Source organism: Stigmatopora nigra, chromosome 3, assembly GCF_051989575.1.
Source record: "Stigmatopora nigra isolate UIUO_SnigA chromosome 3, RoL_Snig_1.1, whole genome shotgun sequence".
Lineage (NCBI taxonomy): Eukaryota > Metazoa > Chordata > Actinopteri > Syngnathiformes > Syngnathidae > Stigmatopora > Stigmatopora nigra.
This window is the reverse complement of record NC_135510.1, coordinates 18,473,450-18,494,740: the sequence shown is the minus strand read 5'-3', so window position 1 is coordinate 18,494,740 and position 21,291 is coordinate 18,473,450. Positions and strand designations below refer to the sequence as shown.

General features: G+C 37.1%; 3 protein-coding genes and 1 long non-coding RNA gene across 4 annotated transcripts; 2 read left to right on the top strand and 2 right to left on the bottom strand.

Moving 5' to 3' along the window:
* Positions 1–675: 675 nt before the first annotated feature.
* On the bottom strand, positions 676–6,799 carry vegfd (vascular endothelial growth factor D). The gene is made up of 8 exons (XM_077713535.1): positions 6,571–6,799; positions 4,294–4,495; positions 3,107–3,227; positions 2,203–2,272; positions 2,001–2,128; positions 1,800–1,918; positions 882–1,047; positions 676–808 (listed from the first exon to the last, which is right to left on the bottom strand). Exons 1-8 carry the CDS (start codon positions 6,670–6,672, stop codon positions 790–792), a joined length of 927 nt encoding a protein of 308 aa, XP_077569661.1. The 5' UTR covers positions 6,673–6,799; the 3' UTR covers positions 676–789.
* LOC144194450 (uncharacterized) lies at positions 3,062–6,780 on the top strand. Its single transcript, XR_013325890.1, has 3 exons — positions 3,062–3,266; positions 4,301–4,546; positions 6,595–6,780. It is a non-coding gene; the product is annotated as an uncharacterized LOC144194450 (long non-coding RNA).
* A 2,460-nt stretch (positions 6,800–9,259) lies between the features above and the next one.
* LOC144194697 (uncharacterized) lies at positions 9,260–14,388 on the bottom strand. The gene is made up of 10 exons (XM_077713920.1): positions 14,334–14,388; positions 13,799–13,958; positions 13,583–13,728; positions 12,626–12,841; positions 12,225–12,519; positions 11,386–11,507; positions 10,665–10,904; positions 9,639–9,800; positions 9,350–9,565; positions 9,260–9,265 (listed from the first exon to the last, which is right to left on the bottom strand). Exons 2-10 carry the CDS (start codon positions 13,956–13,958, stop codon positions 9,260–9,262), a joined length of 1,563 nt encoding a protein of 520 aa, XP_077570046.1. The 5' UTR covers positions 14,334–14,388.
* A 754-nt stretch (positions 14,389–15,142) lies between these two features.
* On the top strand, positions 15,143–19,493 carry LOC144194696 (uncharacterized). Its single transcript, XM_077713919.1, has 4 exons — positions 15,143–15,785; positions 16,050–16,943; positions 17,586–17,771; positions 18,149–19,493. Exons 1-4 carry the CDS (start codon positions 15,596–15,598, stop codon positions 19,123–19,125), a joined length of 2,247 nt encoding a protein of 748 aa, XP_077570045.1. The 5' UTR covers positions 15,143–15,595; the 3' UTR covers positions 19,126–19,493.
* The last annotated feature ends 1,798 nt before the right edge of the window (positions 19,494–21,291 follow it).

The window sequence follows — 21,291 nt, the reverse complement described above, 5'->3', positions numbered from 1 at the left end:
CAGGTAAGTGGGCGGGGCTAAATTTCAACTGTAGGGGGGAACCTGTCAGACTGGTTGGATGACAACATGTGTGTGTGTGTGTGTGTGTGTTTGTGTGTATTTTAACCATCGCAGGGCACAAGGAAAGAAAAGGACAACCTATCATAGCTAGCAATTAGCTTAGCATTCATGTTTTTGGAATGTGGGAGGAAACCAGAGTACCCGGAGAAAACCCACACGAGCCCAGGAGAACATGTGAACTCTACAAAGTGACTGGGATAAGGATCGCGGGGGTGCTGGAGTCTATCCTAGCTAAATGTGGATACTAGATCATAGCTAGGGGCAATTTAGCATACAATTAGCTTAGCATTCATTTTTTTTTAATTTGGGAGGAAACCAGAGTACCCAGTAGAAAACCCACATAAGCCCAAGAGACCACACATAGTCCACACACAGAGGAACAACCCGGGATCGAACCCTCGACTCCAGAACTGCAATGCAAACTCACTAACCACTTGTCCACCGGATCAGAACTCAGCAACAGTGAAGCTGATTTTTAAGAAATGCATCATAATAATTATGATAATAATAATAACCCATGCATTCACAAGTCTAAATTATGACAAAATAATCTTTTTATAATTCACATAGTGCACAAAAAAAATTAAAAAAAGCTAAAATCAACCTGTTAAAAGAAAAAAAAACACTTAACATGGTTGTGGGACTATCATCTCCATTAGTGATTTGCATAAATATTATTGAAAATAAATTAGGTGGCGCTATTTTCCCGCTTCCAACCAGATTGGGCTGCTACTTGGGCCACTTGCATCTGTCATAGGGGGAAAAAAAACACCCGAATTTTGAGTCTAATCGGGTTGATGGAGGTTTTATGGAGGTTATACCTGCAGGAGGACGGGTCAAAATATTGTCGTCTATGGGAACAGATGGAGCCGTTGAGGTGACAGCGATGGGGCGGTCTTGGCGGGGCGCTAGGCTCCGCCCTCGGGACGCAGTTGCAACCGTCTACGTCGATTTCACAGTCGGGCAACCATGAAGTCAGCGGAAACTCTAAATAAAAATTGAAATGTTCGCATTGTTGCAAGTCAAATAATTTGTCAAAAACATCATATAATTTGATAAAAAAAAAATATTTTTATGAATACAAAGTAAATACAGTGGTACCTTGATATATGAGTGCCTCGAGATATGAGTAATTTGAGATATGAGTAGAATTTGGGGGAAATATTTATCTTGAGATAAGAGATAAATTCCCTGGTGCAATGTTTCTATGAGCACTGGGCGGAGCTTTGTATTTTTTGTGCTTTTTTAGATTAAATAATATTTGAATGTCTGCATTATAATCCAAGTTAATTTAAATTTGTTTATATTCTGTTACAAGTGCATTGTCATGCAAAAAGTCAGATTTTAATACTATTTAACACATTTTAGTACTATTAAACACACTTTAGTACGATTAAACCACTAATTATTTATTACTTTGTTAATAGATGGCGAATTACAACAAATAAAACATATTTTCCAATCCAATATCCCATTTTTGGTCTTTTTCAGATAAATGGAACAAATTAATTAGTTTTTAGTTCATTTCTATGGGAAATGTTTATTTGAGTTACGAGTAAATCCACATCACATTAAGCTCGTATCTCGAGGTACCAGCACTGTAGCAGTGAAAGAAGTCATAATAGGCATTGCCGGTTTTAACTTAATTCATTCAATTTTTGTACCGCGTATCCACACAATGGTCGCGGGGGGTGCCGGAGCCTATCCCAGTTTAAGTCCAAGAACTAAAAGGGGGTCACCTGGTCTACCACTGGACGGGTACGGTATACATCTGTCACTCGCACAATCCCAAATCCAACCACTGACGCAAAGTCTTCGGGAATTGTCCGACTCGGAAAGCTGTCCAATCAAAGAACAGCTGCCCAAAAAAAATAATATTAAAAATTAAATTCAAAATAGTAGTCGTTAAGAGCAATATGGCGTTTTTTTTAAAGACTCGCCTGTTGCTTCTTTGCGGCTGAGCGTGCCGTCGAATAATGGGCGGTTCCATGCATCGACATTCGGTGTGATTGGCTACTTTTATCAGGACGGGCTCTGGGACAAATTTGAAAGGAATCACGCTAAGGACCTGCGATGTAATTAAACACAATGTTAAGTCTGCCCTAGATGCGTCATAGCGTGTGCGGGAAAATGGACGCTTACCGTTTTATTGACCAAGATGGCACTCGTGTTTCGGCATGTTATGCCTTCTTGGTTGCAGCACCCACTGCATCTATAACAGGAGGAGAGTGAAATTATATCTGTTTAGTTATCTACTGTACGTACATTAGTTTTATGTTAAATGTGTGGGGAAATAACAGAAAAAGAGAAGAAAAATATTATTTAAGCCATTAAAATTATAGGAAAGTACGTGCAATTTTTTGTTTGTTTGTTGATGACGTTTGGAAAGTGACAAAATGTATGTAAACACACAAATTGTGTTTAGGAATTCAAAAGGAATTTATGTTTTGGACCCTGATGAGAAATAAAGAATAAAGTTGAGGTCTTGGGAGAAAGCTACTAGTATCGTGGAATTTCAAAATAAAACACAGGACATTTATTTGTTTGAGCTTGTTTTTTAAATTTATTTTGCAGTTCATATTTTGAATTTCGTCCATATCCTGAGACAGAATTTCCCCATCATTGCGAAATTTCAAAATAAAATACAGGAATTCAGCAAGTGTATTTATGTTTGAGCAGGTTTTTTTTTTATTTTTCTATTTATTTTGCAGTTCATATGTTGAATAAAAAAACAGACAATTTTCCCATTCTTTTGCAATTTCAAAATAAAATACAGGAAATGTATTTAATTTTGAGCTTGGTTATTTTTTTTAATTTATCAAATCATATGTTAAATTTCGTTTATATCCTTAGCCAGATCTTTCCAATTATTTTGTAATTTCAAAATAAAATACAGTAACTGTAATTATGTTTGAGCTCGTTTTTTTATTTCTTATTTTGCATTCAAATGCATAATCTCGTTCGTACACCGAGACATAATTTCCCCATTATTTCCCATGTAGAGGTACCACTCTACAGCAGTTAGTGTATATGTCATTCAACCGACCTATGGACGGCCACACAAGGCGGCTTGAAGAACATGGAGGGGTCACTCCCCAGCTCCTTAGCCACATCCACACACGTCTCTCTCGGCATACACTGCGTCCGCTGCCACTCTTCATCGACGGCTGCACGGCAGAAAATATTATCAGCATAAAGAAATATGAGTAACGTAAATGCCATTCTTTTTTTTCGCTTGTATGCGTGAAAATGCCATGTCATTTTTACCTAATGTGGATTACGTGCTAACTAGCAATAGCATCACGAACACTGTTCCACTGTACAATAGTACTATGGGTTTCTGGGTGTAAATTATATTTATATTTATTTACTGGTACATACAGGTACACCAAGAGAAGATATTTGGTGTTATTATTATTATTATTTTAAGAATAACCGTTTGCTAAGACGAACCTGTTATGCTAGCGCCGTGCTAGCTAAGCTTGGTAATTGCATAAGGTTACGTCATATGTTAGTTAGGGCTAACTATTTAACATATTTATAACGAAAGGATATCGGCAGTATGTTATAACGGAGGTAATATGTTAGTGGTAACTGTTAGATCCAAGTTTAAGCATTTTAAAACGGGTGTTCAAACTTAATTTTATTGTGGACCGTGTCATGGTCAACTTTATTGTATGTCTGCTAACTAGGCTAGCTAGGTTAATCATTAAAGCATGGTGTCAAAGCGGCGGCCCGGGGGCCAAATTGGCCCACCGCATCATTTTTTTGCGGCCCGAGAAAGTAAATGATGAGTGTTGACTTTCTGTTTTAGGGTCAAATTAAAATGGAGTATAGATGTATATTAAATTTCCTGATTTCCCCCTTTTAAATCAATAATTGTCATTTTTTAATCCAATATTCTGTGTTTTTAGTTCAAAAATCATTTTGTAAAATCTAAAAAAATATATATAAAAAAGCTCAAATTAACATTGTTTTATATCTATAAAAAATGGAATATTCAGGATTTTTAATCCAAGTCTTTTAATTCATTTCTATAAAAAAATCTAAATATTATATCTAAAATGCGGCCCACGAGCCAACCCGAGTCAGACACCCTTGTATTAAAGAATGGACAGTTTTATGACATTAATACATAATATATAGACCTTAACATTAGTTAACATTATTAGTGCATAATAATGATGAAAAAAGTTGAATACACTTTTTTAAACATTTTTTTTCTAATCCTACCTTTTAGTATCTCCAGGCTGAACGACTCGGCGGCGTAACGCGTGGATCGATGCGAGCCGGCCGAAGGCGGCGAGAAAAGCGTATCGGCCTGCTGAAGCCTCATACGACACTTCCACAACTTCCAGTCGGGGAAATCGGCCAATCGGAGGAGTTCGTCCAGACTGGAGGCCGAACGCACCTTCCTCTCCCACTCCTTCATCACCTGGATCATCATATACAATCAAATCCTCAACCAAAACTAAGCAAATCTCAGGTAAATGTCTGATTTTTTTAGTTTTTGTCATGCACCCTTAATAAATTGCACCCCCCTGCGCGGTTGCCCTCATTGCTCATAGCCAAAACCAGTAAACTCATTGATGAATGACATAGAACTAACAATAAGCCCACTATTTTTTCCTTTGTATTAGTCACTAATACTTATAATTAGTGCAAATTATCAAAATGTTTATTAACAGAATTTTCCTTTTACATTATGAACAATATATTATGAACAAGAGAATAACATAACAACATAAATAAATGTCAATTCATGTTGTCTGCACGTACTAACACACTGCGCCCCTAGCGGATAATACAAGAACTACACATTTTTAAAGAAAATTCTCTTTTTTAATACAATGCAACTTTTTTCCCCGGGCCGTACCAAACCACCAGACAGGCCGGATCCGGCCCACGGGCCGTATGTTTGACACCGCTTACGTAAAATAACAAAAGAATAATAATATACAAATAAAAATGTGGGTTTAAACAGAATGATGTGTTCACTAAGGACAATTAAGTAGACTTTTGCTGGGAAGAAAGAGTCATGTTAGCTAATGAGAAACAGCTCATGAGATGTTTTTTGGAGGGGAGGTTAAAAAACGACATGTGTTTGGGAGATAAAGATGATGACATCATCCTTCAAAAAACAGAAGAAAATATGATGAAAAGACCACCCAGAATTGAACAATATTTGGCCAATCTTGGTTAACCCAAAATTTAAATGAATTCGCTATAATGAACTAAAAAACGTAGTTTTGACCCAAAAAGTGATCATTTTTTAATTTTAATACATTAAAAAGGGATAGAAAAGAGCATATTTACCTTGATATTTTTTCTTTTAATAACGTTTTGGATCTAGAGCTGCATATTATGGTTATTTTGTTATTTTAGTACCTCATAAAATTCTATTCTATTTATCAATTAGCTCCTTTATTATGATATGTAAATTATATTATGGCTAACTACAATTTTGATCCCCAATTCATCGTTTTGAGACATTTTAGCCACCCAAAAATGTCCTATATCCATATACATCTCTTAAAAGTTACTACTATCAAACTTCTGCAATTTTAAATGAATCAAAATCAGATATTTATAAAGATTTAGCTTCAAAAAATATGCTACTTTATTACAAAGAGTCCAAATTTTTATTAGATGCACAACGTTCAGCCAACAGTAATAAAACGGCTAATAAAACATGACTTTTACACCAACGTGAAGATAAAAAAATCCTATTTGCAAACTACAGTAATCCCTCGTATAATGTGGTTAATGTAGGTTTCAAAGATGCGGCCCGGGGGCCAAATTCGGCCCGACGCGTCATTTTGTGTGGCCCGAAAAAGTAAATCATGAGTGCCAAATTTCTGTTTTAGCATCAAATTAAAATGAAGAGTATAGATGTATATTATATTTCCTGATTTTTCCCCTTTTGAATCAATAATTGTCATTTTTAATCAATTTTTCCTTGTTTTTAGTTCAAAAATCATTTTGTAAAATATAAAAATAAAAATATTTTCTGTTTTCCACTAGAATATGGAAACAATAAAAAAAGTTTCATTTTGAAATAATTATTTAATAAATTAAAATAAACCTCAAATAAACTGGTTCTTTTAATCCATTTTACATAAAATATTTAGACTTTTATATTATAAATGGATTAAAATCCCTGAATATTCCGTTTTTTATAGCTCTAAAACAATGTTTATTTTAGCTTTAAAAAATATATATTTTGTTGAACTAAAAACACAGAAAAAAAATGATAAAAAATGACAATTATTGATTTAAAAGGGGCAAAAAATCAGGAAATTTCATATCCATCTATACTCTTCATTTTAATTTAATCCTAAAACAGAAAGTCGACACTCATTGACTTTCCCGGACCACACAAAATGATGTGCCGGGCCAAATTTGGCCCCCGGACCGCCACTTTGACACACTTACCCCTAACAACTATCACTCCTAACCATTTTTCCTCCAATTTCCATTTAATCCCTCCATAACTTCCAAGCCACTCACCCTACTTCCCGCATCTCTGTGCAGTCCGAGACTCCGATCCATCCAAGTGAGATCCAGAATCAACGTGAACAAGCAAGACGTACCCCAAAAAACCCTCTTCATGTTCCACCCCTAGTCAAAAAACCTGGATCTAGCCGGTCTGGGTCTCAAGTAAGTGGTCTTCCTTCTCACTGCTGGTCGCTTCTCCAAAAACGTTCAACCTTCCACAGCTGCGGATAAGTTAACCAGACGACGTGACCTGTCACAACACACACACACACACACACACTTATACACACACAACACACACACCGCCAAATGGGAGGCATTAAAACTTAAGGGAGAAGGCAACAAATCCCAAGGTCATAAAATTCAAAGTGTCTTTAAGCTTCCTTTTGGCCAATAGAATGTATCTTAAAGTTTTTTTTTTTTCATCTAGGCTACTATTTGGTCCAAATTCTGTCCTTTTTTCTTCTAAATTAAATCCCATCAAGAAGGACAAACACATACGCAGAAATACACACAAAAACACACAAATACACAGAAATACACAGAAATACACACAAATGCACACAAATACACACAAATACACACAAATACACACAAATACACACAAATAAACACAAACACACACAAGCAAATACACAGAAATACACAGAAATACACAGAAATACACAAAATACACAGAAATACACAGAAATACACAGAAATACACAGAAATACACAGAAATACACAGAAATACACAGAAATACACAGAAATACACAGAAATACACAGAAATACACACGAATACACACGAATACACACGAATACACACAAATACACACAAATACACACGAATACACACGAATACACACGAATACACACAAATACACACGAATACACACGAATACACACAAATACACACGAATACACACGAATACACACGAATACACACGAATACACACGAATACACACGAATACACACGAATACACACGAATACACACGAATACACACGAATACACACGAATACACACGAATACACACGAATACACACGAATACACACGAATACACACGAATACACACGAATACACACGAATACACACGAATACACACGAAAACACACGAAAACACACGAAAACACACAGAAACACACAAAAACACACAAATACACACAAATACACACAAATATACACACACATATGCACAACATGTGTTTTTAAATGAGATCCAGACCACTGTGAGGAAACAAGCTAGTAACCCCGCCCATCATGTCCCACCGATGACAACCTGAGAAATGAACAACATTTTAGATAATTAGATATTTACATTTTATTTTTTTTATAAATGGATTAAAAGAAGTGGATTAAAAGCCCTGAATATTACATTTTTTATAGATCGAAAACTGTTTATTTGACCTTTTTTTAAATATATTTTTAGATTTTACAAAATGATTTTTGAATTGAAAAAACAAAAAAATGGATTAAAAATGACAATTATTGATATAAAGGAGGGAAAATCAGGAAATTGAATATACATCTATACCAGGGGTGTCAAACATACGGCCCGCGGGCCGGATCCGGCCCGTCTGGTGGTTTGGTACGGCCCGGGGAAGAAAGCTGCATTGTATAAATAAAAAAAATAATTTTCTTTAAAATTTGTAGTTCTTGTATTATCCGCTAGGGCCGCAGTGTTTTAGTATGTGTAGACAACATGAATTGACATTTATTTATGTTTTTATGCTATTCTCTTGTTCATAAAATATAGTTCATAATGTAAAAGGAATATTGTGACTATGTGACCTAAAGCTGAAATTTCTGGGCATTTTTAATGAAAATGATTTCTTTCATAAACTAGGCTTCGTATTGGTGATCACAAGAAGGAGAGGCGAGCGCGGGGTTGAGAGTTCACCGCCCAAGATCTGAAAGACGGACTTCCTACTGCGAGCCGTCTGTGATCTTTCAGCCCAGCTGCATCTTCTCAAGAGTCACGCCAGGGTGAGCAAACACACCTGCAGAAATGCATGCTGGGATTGCGATGGCTCTCATAGGGATTTTATGGCCTAAGTAGTCAATGAAAGATAACTTTAAAAAAAAAAAATATATGTATACATATATTGATTGAATGTTTTTAGGTGGCCTGGTGGGTGAGTGGGATAACGTGTCGGGCTCGCAGTCTCAAGCGCTGGGTTCGATTCCCAGGTGGCTTCAAATTATTGTGTTCTAGGCCGGACCATTTTAGATATAATATTTAGATTTTTTTTTCTATGAATGAATTAAAATAACTGGATTAAAAGCCCGGAATATTCAGTTTTTTATTAGATGTAAAACAATGTTTATTTGACCTTTTTTCTTATTAAGAGAATATTTATTTAATAATTGGTTTTAATTTCAAAGGGAAACCATTTTTTTATTATGTTCCATATTGAAGTGGAAAACAAAATATTTTTATGTATTTTTAGATTTTACAAAATGATTTTTGAACTAAAAACTGAAAAAATGGATTAAAAAATGACAATTATTGATATAAAAGGGGCAAAATCAGGAAATGTATTATACATCTATACTTTTCATTTTAATTTGATCCTAAAACAGAAAGTCAGCACTCATAATTTACATTCCCGGGCCACAAAAAAATGATGCGGCGGGCCAAATTTGGCCCGCGGGCCGCCTGTTTGACACCAGTAGACTACAGTTAGCATAGATAGCATGTCTATTACTGTCCATGAATTAATCCTTCAAAATAGACACATTTAAAAAAAAAATTGACAGACAATCCAATTAAAGCCAAAAAAGTCCACGCATATGCTCAATATATACTTCCGTTTTAGATTTCCCCGCCCCCAGGATGGCCCCGCCTACTCCTCGGCGTTGCCGCAGGATCCAATTGGCGATCCTCAAACTGGCCGCTTGTCCACCCGCCAAGTTGACGGCGTGCGGTCCGACCTGAAGGGCGGCGTACTGTCCCATCAAGTAGAGAGGACAACCGTCCGCCCACTGTAAGTTCTCCGATACGCACGGCCATCCGTCCAATACCTTTATTTGGGGGGCGGGGCATAAAGGGTCAAGGGGCGGGGCGAATATTATGGGGAGGGTGCGTCGTTTTCACCTGAATGGGGAATTCCGTCCTCACTTCGGAAAGCAAAGGGTCCTCTCTGACGTCCAGTTTGCATCCCGTGGCTAGCCAGATGCTATCTCCTTCCCATTGGTCGCCATTGTTGAGGGTTAGCTTCCAGGCTTGCTTCCGGTAACACCAGCTGGCTTGGCTCACCTGATTGGACAAGGATGTTTGACTTTCTTGGTGGTTGTTGTGGTAGTGTGGAGTGCATCAAGGGTCATGTTTAGGGCCTTTGTTTTAGATTACTGGTGTCAAAGTGGCGGCCCGGGGGCCAAATTTGGCCCGCCACATCATTTTGTGTGGCCCGGGAAAGTCAATCATGAGTGCCGACTTTGTTTTAGGATTAAATTTAAATGAAGATTATAGATGTATATTAAATGTCCTGATTTTTCCCCTTTTAAATCAATAATTGTAATTTTTTAATCAATTTTTTCGGTGTTTTTAGTTCAATAATAGTTTGGTAAAATATAAAAATATATTTTATAAAAAGCTAAAATAAGCATTGTTTTAGATCTAAAAAAAAAAACCCAGTCTATTCAGGGATTTTAATCCAGTTCTTTTAAATCAATAATTGTCATTTTTAATCAATGTTTCTGTGTTTTTAGTTCAAAAATAAATTGGTAAAATCTAAAAATATATTTAAAAAAGCTAAAATAAACATTGTTTTAGATCTATAAAAAATAATATTCAGGGCTTTTAATCTAGTTCTTTTAAATCAATAAATGTAATTTTTTAATCAATTTTTGTGTTTTTAGTTCAAAAATCATTTTGTAAAATCTACAAATACATTTAAAAAAAAGCTCAAATAAACATTGTTTTAGATCTATAAAAAAAGGGCAATTTAGCATATGATTAGCTTAGCATTCATGTTTTTGGAATGTGGGAGGAATACCCGGATAGGAAAACCACACAAGCCTAGTGCACACATCTGGACTCAACTGAATTTGATCACCCTACTGGTGAAAAAGAGTATAGCAAGTCTTATAATATAACATATACGCCATACCTTTGGCTTACCTGACAATATGTCTTGACTTCTACTTGTCCTTTCAGAATAAAAGGCTTGAGTTGAACATACGCCTCTGGGGTGACCGCACCCCCTTTTCGAGCCTGGCCAATCATAGCCAGGCGTCGGTGGAGGCTCCTTTCGTTGAAGAATTGCCGGAGGAAAGCTTGGCCGTCCATTTTGATGCCGTGTTCTACGTGGGAATAGCGGCCCACCAGGCTCTCCACGTCGCCAACGTCAAATTGTTTCAACTGTTGACATAAAAAAACAACTAAAATGTGAGTATATAGTGTTTATTTTTTATATTTTTTATGATTTTTTTGGTGTGAAAATGCATACCTGTCAACTGGTACGTTCTCGCCGTAATTGGTACAACTGAAAGCCCATTTTTATATTGGTACGCTGTACACATGAAAATGGTACGCTAAACGGTGATTTTGAGAAAAAAAAATAAATTAAGGCACTTTCTAGCCATTTTTCACCATCCGCCATTGTTTCTTCCCGGAAACGCATGTCTGCCAAGTGATATATGTACCGGCGCCTCTGATTGGCTAAAAAAAAAAGATCATGATAAACATTTCGTTTTGTAACACTTTCACCATGTGATTTCCGTTTCCTGTCAAAAAAGTAAAGTGGTAAGATTTTCCATGTATTTATACATATATGTAAGGGCGAAAACAAAATTTGGTAAGATCACAAATGGTTCGAGGTTGACAGGTATGAAAATGGGACCTGAAGGTGCTTTCTCATGACCCAGGTCACGTGACTCGCCCCCTGCTGGAGGGCGATGGAGACCACGTGAGCGCTGGTGAGACCGCCGCCCACCACCATCACTCTCTGGCCTGTTTCACATACTGTACACGGGTATGTGGGGGTCAATATTTTGAGATTAAATCCAGCATTTTGAGAATAAAATTTGAATTGTGAGGGGGAAGAAAGTCCAAATTTTGAGATTATTTCAGAGTTCTGGCTCTAAAATAGGGATTTTAAGGGGGGGAAGTCAATATTTTGAGATTAAATTCTGAATTCTGAGAATTAAGTCAAAAGTGTGAGGGGAAAAAGTCAATTATTTGGGGATTAAGTTCAGAAAAAATGTCAAAATGTTGAGATTATTTCAGATTTCTGGCACTAAAATAAGAATTGAAAAAGGGGGGTCAATATTTTGAGATTAAATTCTGAATTCTGAAAATTAAATTATGAGGTAAAAAGTAATATGAGATTAAATTGAGAATTATGAGAATAAAGTCAAAAGTGAGAATAAATTCTGAATTCTGGGAATAATGTCAAAAATCAGATTAAATTAAAAAATCTAGGGTTAAAATCGGGATTATTTGGCTGTGAGATTAAAATCAGAACTGTGAAATATAAATCAAAATTATCACAATTCTGAGAATAAAGTCAGAATTCTGTGAATAAATTCCAAATTCCCAAATTAAAATCAGAATTATGAAGAAAAAAATTACAACATCCTCAGATCAAAGCCAGAATTCTGACCAAATTCTCAGAATTAGGAGAACAAAAAAAGTCCGAATTTTAGCCATTTTTTTTACCCCCAAAAAAGCCAATTTTACCTGGTGTGGCCTTGTCCCGATTTCTAGCCAATGAATGCATTAGGTCCACAGTATGTTGCAGTCTCTCTTCCGGGTAACTCTCTTCTATTTGACTTACCCACAGTGGGATATTAGCCACCTGGGCCCGGGTCGGCCCGGTCGCCACGACGACCTGCCGAGCTTTAAGCTCCGCCCCGTCTTCCAGTCGGACTCGGAAATATTTCACCATTTTTTTCCCCGTTTTTTCCTCCATGGTCGGGGTTATGCGGGTAACACTTCCTTTCACCAACACTTTTTCCAAGTTGTATCTCTTCACCTGGATTATCAAATGTTTTTGGATGTCATTGACGGTCATAGATGTCCAATTATGATGATATTTTTGTTATTCTGATAGACATTTTTAATGGATTTATCAGCCCGACCTGATCTTGAAAAAAATCCACGCTGAGTTTTGTTCCGGGTAAAGTGAAGGGTAGATTTTTCCCGAGGTTGGAAGCCATGTTGAGACGTTTTTTCTCTTTTCTACCCAGGCGGGTGTCGTTGAAGAAGGCGTTTTCGTCCAGGATGAAGGCACGATCCGGGAGGCCGTGAAGTTCCGACTGACGTTTGTGTTTGGATGCAAACTCCTGAAGTGCGTACTGGTATGAAGAAAATAAAATCAAATTAAAAATAAGATGGAGAATAAAATAGAAAATATAATAGAAAATAAAATAGAAAATACAATAGAAAATACAATAGAAAATACAATAGAAAATACAATAGAAAATACAATAGAAAATACAATAGAAAATACAATAGAAAATACAGTAGAAAATACAATAGAAAATAAAATAGAAAATAAAATAGAAAATAAAGTCAAACTAAATATGAATATACTTAAACAAAATGTATTAAAATATATCAAAAACAAAATGAAAAATAAAATAAAAATATAATGAAAAATCTAATAAATCCAATAAAATAATCAGATGAAAGATCAGATAAAAGATACAATGAAAAATCAGATAAAAGATAAAATGACAAATCATATAAAAAATAAAATGAAAAATCATAAAAAATAAAATGAAAAATCAGATAAATAAGATGAAAAATCAGATAAAAAATCGGATGAAAAATCAGATAAAAAATCGGATGAAAAATCAGATAAAAATAGAATGAAAAATCAGAGAAAAAATCAGATGAAAAATCAAATGAAGAATTAGATGAAGAATCAGATGAAAAATCAAATGGAAAACAAAAAAAAACTATATATATGAAAATTTTTACATTCCAAAACAAGGTGTGCATCCAATCACTTGTTAGCAGAGGTACGTATTTAGAACACATAGAACAACATGGCTGCTTAGTTTTTCAGTATAGCTCGGCGGATGTCTTTGAACCTTATTAACCGGATCCGTGTGCACCAACGCGTGCGAGCGCAGGTGCGGGATGTTGAGGGCCGCGAATTGACTCCTCCACAAACACGCCCACTCCCCGTAAGCGTCCACCACTTGCAGACTGACCAATGGCGGTCCGCTAACGCCGTCTGCTAGCATCACATGTTCAGAAAATGTCACATGACAGCCTAAGTTTATTATCAGATTATTTTTTGTTACCTTCTTTGTTGTCCGGTTTTCCATTTTGGGCTCCGGGTTCAAACTCGAGTTTTGCCGTTTCTCTGTGCTCAATTGGGTTTGGGTCGGGGTAGGATAGCATGCTAGCCAGGGTCATAGCATGAGGCCCGCCCCCAATGATCAACACATCCAGTAACACCATCTGATACAGAAAATTGATTCGTTATTTTATCCTCACTAGGCTCACGGGGGTGCTGGAGCTTAGTCTTCAAACTCTACTCAGTTGGACCAACCTGGATTCGAACCTAAGACCCCAGAACTGCGAGCCCCACATGCTGACCACTCAACTGCCGGGCCTCATTTCAATAACAATGTAATGTAATATATATATTTTTTTAATTTATGATATTTTAACAGTTAAGCAAAACTCACAAAATATATTTTTATACATTGTCTATATTGTTTAAACCATTCAACGTCATTTATGACAACAAATACAAGTTTTCCAGTATTTTCTAGCAATTAAAGTATTCAATATGAAGGATATTTTCAAGTGTTATTAACATTTTTACGTCACCTTGTCGAGTTTGTCGTCCTCTCAAAAGTTTTGGCGTCCCTGTTGTTGTGCCGACATGAAACTTTGCGCCATGTGCTTTTCATGTAACTCAATACACTGACATATTTATATTATATTTAGCCGTCTGGGCCAGGAACGGCTAGAAATAACTTTGGGACTCCATTTTGGGGCGTGGTAGTATAGTGCAATATACTGGTTTCTTTTCATTTATTATTACATTCATTCTTTTTCTGAACCATTTATTCTCACAAGGGTTATAGGGGTGCTGGACCCTATCCCAACTGACTTCAGGGGACGCCCTGAATTTGTAGCTAGCCAATCGCAGGGCAAGAGGAGACAAACAACCAATCATTGATAGCTTCATTGGATTCCAATGTATTTATTCATTTTTTTTCATTTATTTCACATTTAAATAATATCTTTTTTTAGCCAATGATTACTTATTCAAAGTTACATATTTTTTCCATTTTAATTCATTTCAATATTTGTTCACTTTAATTTATTTACGTTTTATTAAATTACTTTTGGTCCTCAATATTGTGGATAATATAGATCCATCAGGACACAATAAAAACATCAAATAATAAAATGGTTTTATTATTAATTATTTATTTACATAAGTTCCCAAGAACCTGCCAATTATTTTCCAGTTAATAAACCTTTAAAAATATAATTTTTACTTGGAAAAACAACTACGTAATGTAGAAACAAACGATACAATAAATTAATGTGAAATGTCATCGCATTCTTTTGCAATAGGTGGCAGTATTGCACTTAGACCATTTTTAAACCACCATTAAAGACGCGAAGAAGAAAAAAAGCCACCTATACAACAGACCAAGAAGAAAAGAGAAGAAAATGAACAGCAGTTTCAGCCAATTAACTTAGTTTAATAGTTCAGCTTGTTACTTTCTGAGCAATTTAATTAGCTAACCTGCTTTTTCCAAAAATATTATTTCCGTAAAACCTCGGTCTGTTTTTTTTTTAACTGTCCGGATTGGCTCGCTTGAGCTAGCTGCTAACAGCGAACCGGAAGTTAGCACAACGTTGCTCCTTTGTTTACTATCAACTCCTGAGCTGGCGGTTAGCTAGCTAGCTAGCTGCTAACAAAGCAAGCCGGTAGTTAGCACAACTTGGCGTCTCTGTATGTATGTAGTGTCAACACTTGAGCTGGTGGCTAGCTAACTGCTAACAAAGCGAGTCGAAAGTTTCAACAATATTGCTCCGTCTTTTAGTGTCAAGCGTTGGAATTTTGGTTAAAAATGTGCAAAATGCAAATGTTACGAGAATTGCTGAACCAACGACTGAGCGCGGCTGTGGACGAAATAGTTGTCGTCTTTCAGAAAACAATAACAGAGTACGAGGAGGAACTTTGTCGTACAAAAGCAGAGAACGAGCGACAACGTCAAATATTGGACGCCGTCTTCAAGCCTCAGTCGGGATCGAATCCAGGTTTGTTCCGTGATGTGTATTTGAACCTGAAGCGTAATATGCTGTGACATTAACGGTGATAAATGTCGATCAATTTGACCACAATTATCGTCCTAATGGATTTGCTGTTTGAGAATCGTGATTTACGGTGAGCTGACATTTAAAAAAGAAAAAGTTTTCAACTAAACACATCTTTAAATTTATCCGAAATCAGGCTCAATGACGTCATTTTTATAGGACTTTTGATGGCGAATGACGTCCAATCCATTTTGATTTATTTTACAGACGTGCCAAAAATGCAGGACACGGTTCCCGATTGCCTCCCTGATCGACAAGAGGACGTAAAACCTCCTAGAATCAAGGACGAAGAAGAAGAAGCCGACATTGTCCAATTCCCCGTGACCGTCATCCCCGTGAAAAGCGAAGATGCTGAAAACCAGCCAAGCTCCTCCCATTCCGGCGGCGGTGAGGACGACGTCTCCACGCGACGCCCGAGAGGACACCTAAAATGTGTCGACTGCCACAAAACTTTCTGCGACAACTCCACCTTAAAGAGACACCAGAGATGCCACACAGGGGAGAAACCCTTCGCCTGCTCCCTTTGCGACAAAAAGTTCTCCCAGAGGGCTAGCCTGGTGGCGCACGAGCGAACGCACACGGGTGAGAGACCTTACCCATGCTCGCTCTGCGCCAAGAGCTTCCGCGACAACTCGGCGCTCGCCACGCATATGAGAACACACACTGGAGAGAAACCCTTCAGCTGCCCCTTTTGCGACAAGCGATTCGCCCACAAGGGCCACTTGATCTCGCACACCCGCACGCATACGGGAGAAAAACCCTTCCCCTGCTCGGTCTGCGGCGCCACTTTCAGGGTACACTCGGTCATGATGATACACATGAGGACGCACACGGGGGAGAAACCTTTCGCCTGCCCCGTCTGCGGAAAAAGGTTCTCGCAAAAGGGAAGTTTGATCATTCATACCAGGACGCATACAGGAGAGAGACCGTACGCTTGCTCTGTCTGTGGGAAATACTTTCGGGTTCGCTCGGGGTTGGCCACGCACATGAAGACGCACACCGGGGAAAAGCTTTTTGGTTGTGACGTGTGCCAAAAAAGGTTTGCGCACAAGTTTCAGGTGGATAGGCATAAATGTGTGGTTGAGAATACAAGTGGGCAATGAATAACAATGTGTGCACTATTTAAGAAAAAATGTGTTCCTATGTAAACAAACTTGGTCCAATTTTCAAGAAAAAAGTTTATACTGTTGCGCCAATATTTGTTTTTTTTGGCTTTTTATCCCTTTAAATACGAATATAATATGAATACATACTGGCTGTAAAGGTACAATAAAACACTACAACAAGTGACAATAACATACATGAAAATTTCCAGACATTATACAAAGATAAAGAATTGTAAATCTACTTTTAACTTTTGATTCAATTACAGTGAAAATTATTCTCCGGTTTGAATATGTAGTTTATTCTTTTACTAATGACGGAAACAAAATACGTGACGTCTACCGTCGCAGTTTAGTGACAAATGTGACGTCATTGTTCTGCGACAAAATGTTCTTCGGCTCAAATTTAGGGTTGAATTCTTATTACGGCGCTTCTATTCTAATGGACTTCTCTTGATAGTGAGTGTTATTATTTTACGGATACTAAAACATTAATGGATTTAAATCCTAAACTAGTCCCGGTGGTTTATGTTGACGTTTTTCGCGAGTTTAACTTAGCTTGTTAGCTGCTAACAAGCGAAGCTCAAGTCATACCAAGTTTTAGTGTCAAGTGATTTTTTTTCCGGCAAAATGTGTAAAGTCAAAATGCTGCGAGCGTTGTTAAACCAACGATTGAGCGAAGCCGTCGAGGAAGTAGTTGACATGTTTGAAAGAACCATCACGGAGTACGAAGAGGAACTTGCTCGGGCAAAACTAGAGATCGAGCGACAATGTCAACTATTGGACGCAGTTTCCAAGAAGCCCCGCGAGGAGTCGCACGCGGAAGGTTTGTTTTTCTGCTTTTCATTCCATGATTTCTGGTTAAAATCAAAATGCATTTGATCTTAAGCATAGCTGTCAACCTCAGCCAATTAGCTCCCCTTATTAATGATTGCAGTTCCCCTTATTAAGCCATAAAAAACAATACAAATGGAAAGCTGCAGATATTTACTTACATAGGGCGCTCTTAAAAGTATAACATTTTCTTCAAAGTGGACCAATCAGTTGGTGCGACACTAAATTCCGGATTCTGTAGATGACGCTGACATCATTTCTGTCTAGGTACATTGCTTGCTGACACACTATGACCGAGACGATTCGGATTCGAGATCGCTTTTGGATAACTTTCAGAAATAAGCGTTTACTTTTTTTAATGTCCTGCAGACGTCCGTGAAGCTCTTCCGCAGGATCACCGCAAGGGAAGCAGTCCCATGGAGCGAGACCACTCCCAAGTAAAAGAGGAGCCCCAACTCTATTTTAAAGAGGAGTCAGTAGAAGACACCCCCAATTTGGCGCCAACTTTTGTCCCCGTCAAGAGCGAAAAAGACAATGAAGACCAAAAACTTCCGACGCGGACTGAAGGCGATCCTCAAACACACGACAAAAACGCGTCAGCTCCCCCCGAGACGGAACAAAACCCCTCTTGGGAGGTCGCGTTGTCGCCCCCCGTCGACAACAAACAGTTAAAAAGCTCCCATTGCGGAAAAAGCTTCACTTCCAAGCAAAGTTTAAAGCACCACAGCAGAACCCACATGGGACAGAAACCATTCGCCTGCTCGGCTCGTGACATGAACTTCACCAACAGGTTGGGATTGGTCGAACACGCCAGGACACACAGCGGGGAGAAACCTTATGTCTGCTCTCTCTGCGGCAAAAACTTCACCCAAAAGGGAAGTTTGAACAAGCACGCCAAAACGCATACAGGAGAGAAACCATACACCTGCTCGGTCTGTCATTTACAATTTGGGAACGGCAACAGTTTGAGGACGCACACCCGAATACACACGGGGGAGAAACCGTTCGCCTGCACAATTTGCGGGAAAGGCTTCGCCTCCAAGGGCAGTTTGCGCTCACACATCATGACTCACACGGGAGAGAAACCTTTCGCCTGCTCCGTGTGTAACCTCCATTTCCGGTATCGCACGACGTTGATCCGCCACACGAGGACGCACACGGGCGAGCGGCCATTTTGCTGCGCCACCTGCGGACAATCTTTTGCTCAGAAGCAGAATTTGACATCCCACGCCAGGATACACACCGGCGAGCGACCGTTTGGTTGCAGCGCCTGCGAGAAAAAATTCTACGTTAAGTATCAAGTGAAAAGACACAAGTGCGCTGGTCGGAAAAGTAGCGGTCCGTGAAGTGACATTGAATTGTGTGGCGTCCAATCGGGAATTTCAGTGTGTTTTTCAATTTGTTTGAAGTGGGAGGGATGGCAGCCATTACAGTCATTCATTTGTAAATTAATATAATTACCGTATTGGCGTGAATATAAGACGGTGTTTTTTGCATTGAAATTACACTGGAAAAAAATGATGTCGTCTTACATTCGGGGTCTAGACGTTATTCCTCTTCACAACGATAGATGGCGCCAGATATCTTTAGAACGCATGTTAGTTATGCAGTTATTGCAATTTTGTTGTTTTATCACATTAGATTGGTTCATTTACATTTAAAAAACAGAAGCCATTCATTTGATTGCACTTTATTGGAATATTTAAATATTCAGATATTAGGAATTTATAGACAATTTTCTATCCAATATATTGTAATAATAATTAGTTTCAGATGTACCATCATAATTTTCTTTATACAAATTGAATTGGTGTTCAAAATATGAACAGATTTATTCAAATTATTATTATTCTAATAAATATTAAGAAGTGATGACAGTTTTGAATGAAGAAAAAGTAAGCTTTTTCTATCCAATACATTATTATAATCATTAGTTTCAGATGTACCATCATTATTCTCTGTCAAAAATATGAATTGGTGTTCAAAATATAAAGTGATAGTTTTGAATTAAGAAAAATAAACTTTTTCTGTCCAATATATTGTTATAATAATTTATTTCATCATCATTTTCTGTATAAAAATTGAATTTGAAGCCTTATTTCAAACGTGTCTTGAAAAAGAGGGTGTCGTCTTATATTCAGGCTAATACAGTATTTATAGTTTTCCCTTTTTTTGTGTATTATTCGGCTGTTTCTAGTTATAGTACCCAAAAATGTGATTTTTCTCATTTTGGCAAACTTGTGTAAGCCGGCTTTTTTGACCGTGGAGCCGTTACATCATCCACAGCAGCGCCTTGGCGACGTGGGTGCATCGTTGCGCGCTCGCCGCATCGTCTTTCTCCGGCGGGGTGATTAACACGCGTCCCGAAACGGCGCCCTCGGACGCGTTACGCCGCGTCAGCAGCTTTTATTGTTGATCTTAAATCAGGAAAGGACGACGGGCTTTGCTGAGCTGGCGATTGGCCTGATGGATTGCGCCGATTGCGCCGCACGCCGCACGCTATTCGATAGCGCCCGACGGCGCTTCCGAACACTCTCGTTTTACCTCCTTTAAGTCTTTTTCAGCGTTTTTTTTCTGGCTTTTTTGATTGCTCGAATAAAAACGCATTGATTTTCATGTTCCTCTTGAATATTGATTGGGAAAGTTATCAACGCGTCATTTTTTTCTCACCTAGTGGACGTTTATTGAATGGCTTTCGTGTTCAATTGAATATCATCTGCCATTTTAACAATGTAAAAAGAGGAGTAGATTTTTTTGTTCATGGAATATTACTTAAAAATTTGGCTATGTGATTTTGTGGATTTTTTTCCCTTTTTACAATCTTAAAAAATGTTAGCATAGCTTTTTTAGCTGGTTTACGTGACAATAAATATCATTTTATATTTAAAATGCCGTCAAAGGCCAAATTATTTTATATATGTGTGTAATTTTGTAGCAAATCTGACATTTTAGTTAAAATCTACAGTCATTATACCACATGAGTTAATTGCTACATGTGCTAATCAGGTATGCTAGCAGAGGATACAAGTTAGCTAGCTTAGTATTTTTTTAGTTTATCATCTTTCTATCAAATCTAATTTCTTTTTAAACGCTTATGTCAATGTCCGCAATCATAAAACTTGTATATTTATACATTTACTGTACATTTCTCCACAATTTAATGTAAAAACATGGCGGCTAAATTAGCAGTTAACGTTGAAAAAAAAATTTTGTAAAGATTTTTTCTGTGTGGTTAGTTTTTTCTTAGTGAATCTTACATTTATATATATATATATATATATATATATATATATATATATATATATATATATATATATATATATATATATATATATATATATATATATATATATATATATATATATATATATATATATATATATATATATATATATATATATATATATATATATATATATATATATATATATATATATATATATATATATATATATATATATATATATATATATATATATATATGAATATATATATATATATATATATATATA

Excerpts from the sequence above, each read along its gene's own strand:
- LOC144194697 (XM_077713920.1), bottom strand. The coding sequence starts at position 13,958 with ATGGTGTTACTGGATGTGTTGATCATTGGGGGCGGGCCTCATGCTATG. Across the intron at positions 12,842-13,582 it reads ACACGGATCCGGTTAATAAG|TACGCACTTCAGGAGTTTGC; the intron begins GTTCAAAGACAT and ends TCTTCATACCAG. Across the intron at positions 9,801-10,664 it reads AAGTCAAGACATATTGTCAG|GTGAGCCAAGCCAGCTGGTG; the intron begins GTAAGCCAAAGG and ends TTGTCCAATCAG.
- LOC144194696 (XM_077713919.1), top strand. The coding sequence starts at position 15,596 with ATGTGCAAAATGCAAATGTTACGAGAATTGCTGAACCAACGACTGAGC. Across the intron at positions 15,786-16,049 it reads TCAGTCGGGATCGAATCCAG|ACGTGCCAAAAATGCAGGAC; the intron begins GTTTGTTCCGTG and ends TTTATTTTACAG. Across the intron at positions 16,944-17,585 it reads TGAGAATACAAGTGGGCAAT|TCAAAATGCTGCGAGCGTTG; the intron begins GAATAACAATGT and ends AAATGTGTAAAG.
- vegfd (XM_077713535.1), bottom strand. The coding sequence starts at position 6,672 with ATGAAGAGGGTTTTTTGGGGTACGTCTTGCTTGTTCACGTTGATTCTG. Across the intron at positions 3,228-4,293 it reads CAGCCTGGAGATACTAAAAG|CCGTCGATGAAGAGTGGCAG; the intron begins GTAGGATTAGAA and ends TCTGCCGTGCAG. Across the intron at positions 1,919-2,000 it reads CAGCCGCAAAGAAGCAACAG|CTGTTCTTTGATTGGACAGC; the intron begins GCGAGTCTTTAA and ends TTTTTTGGGCAG.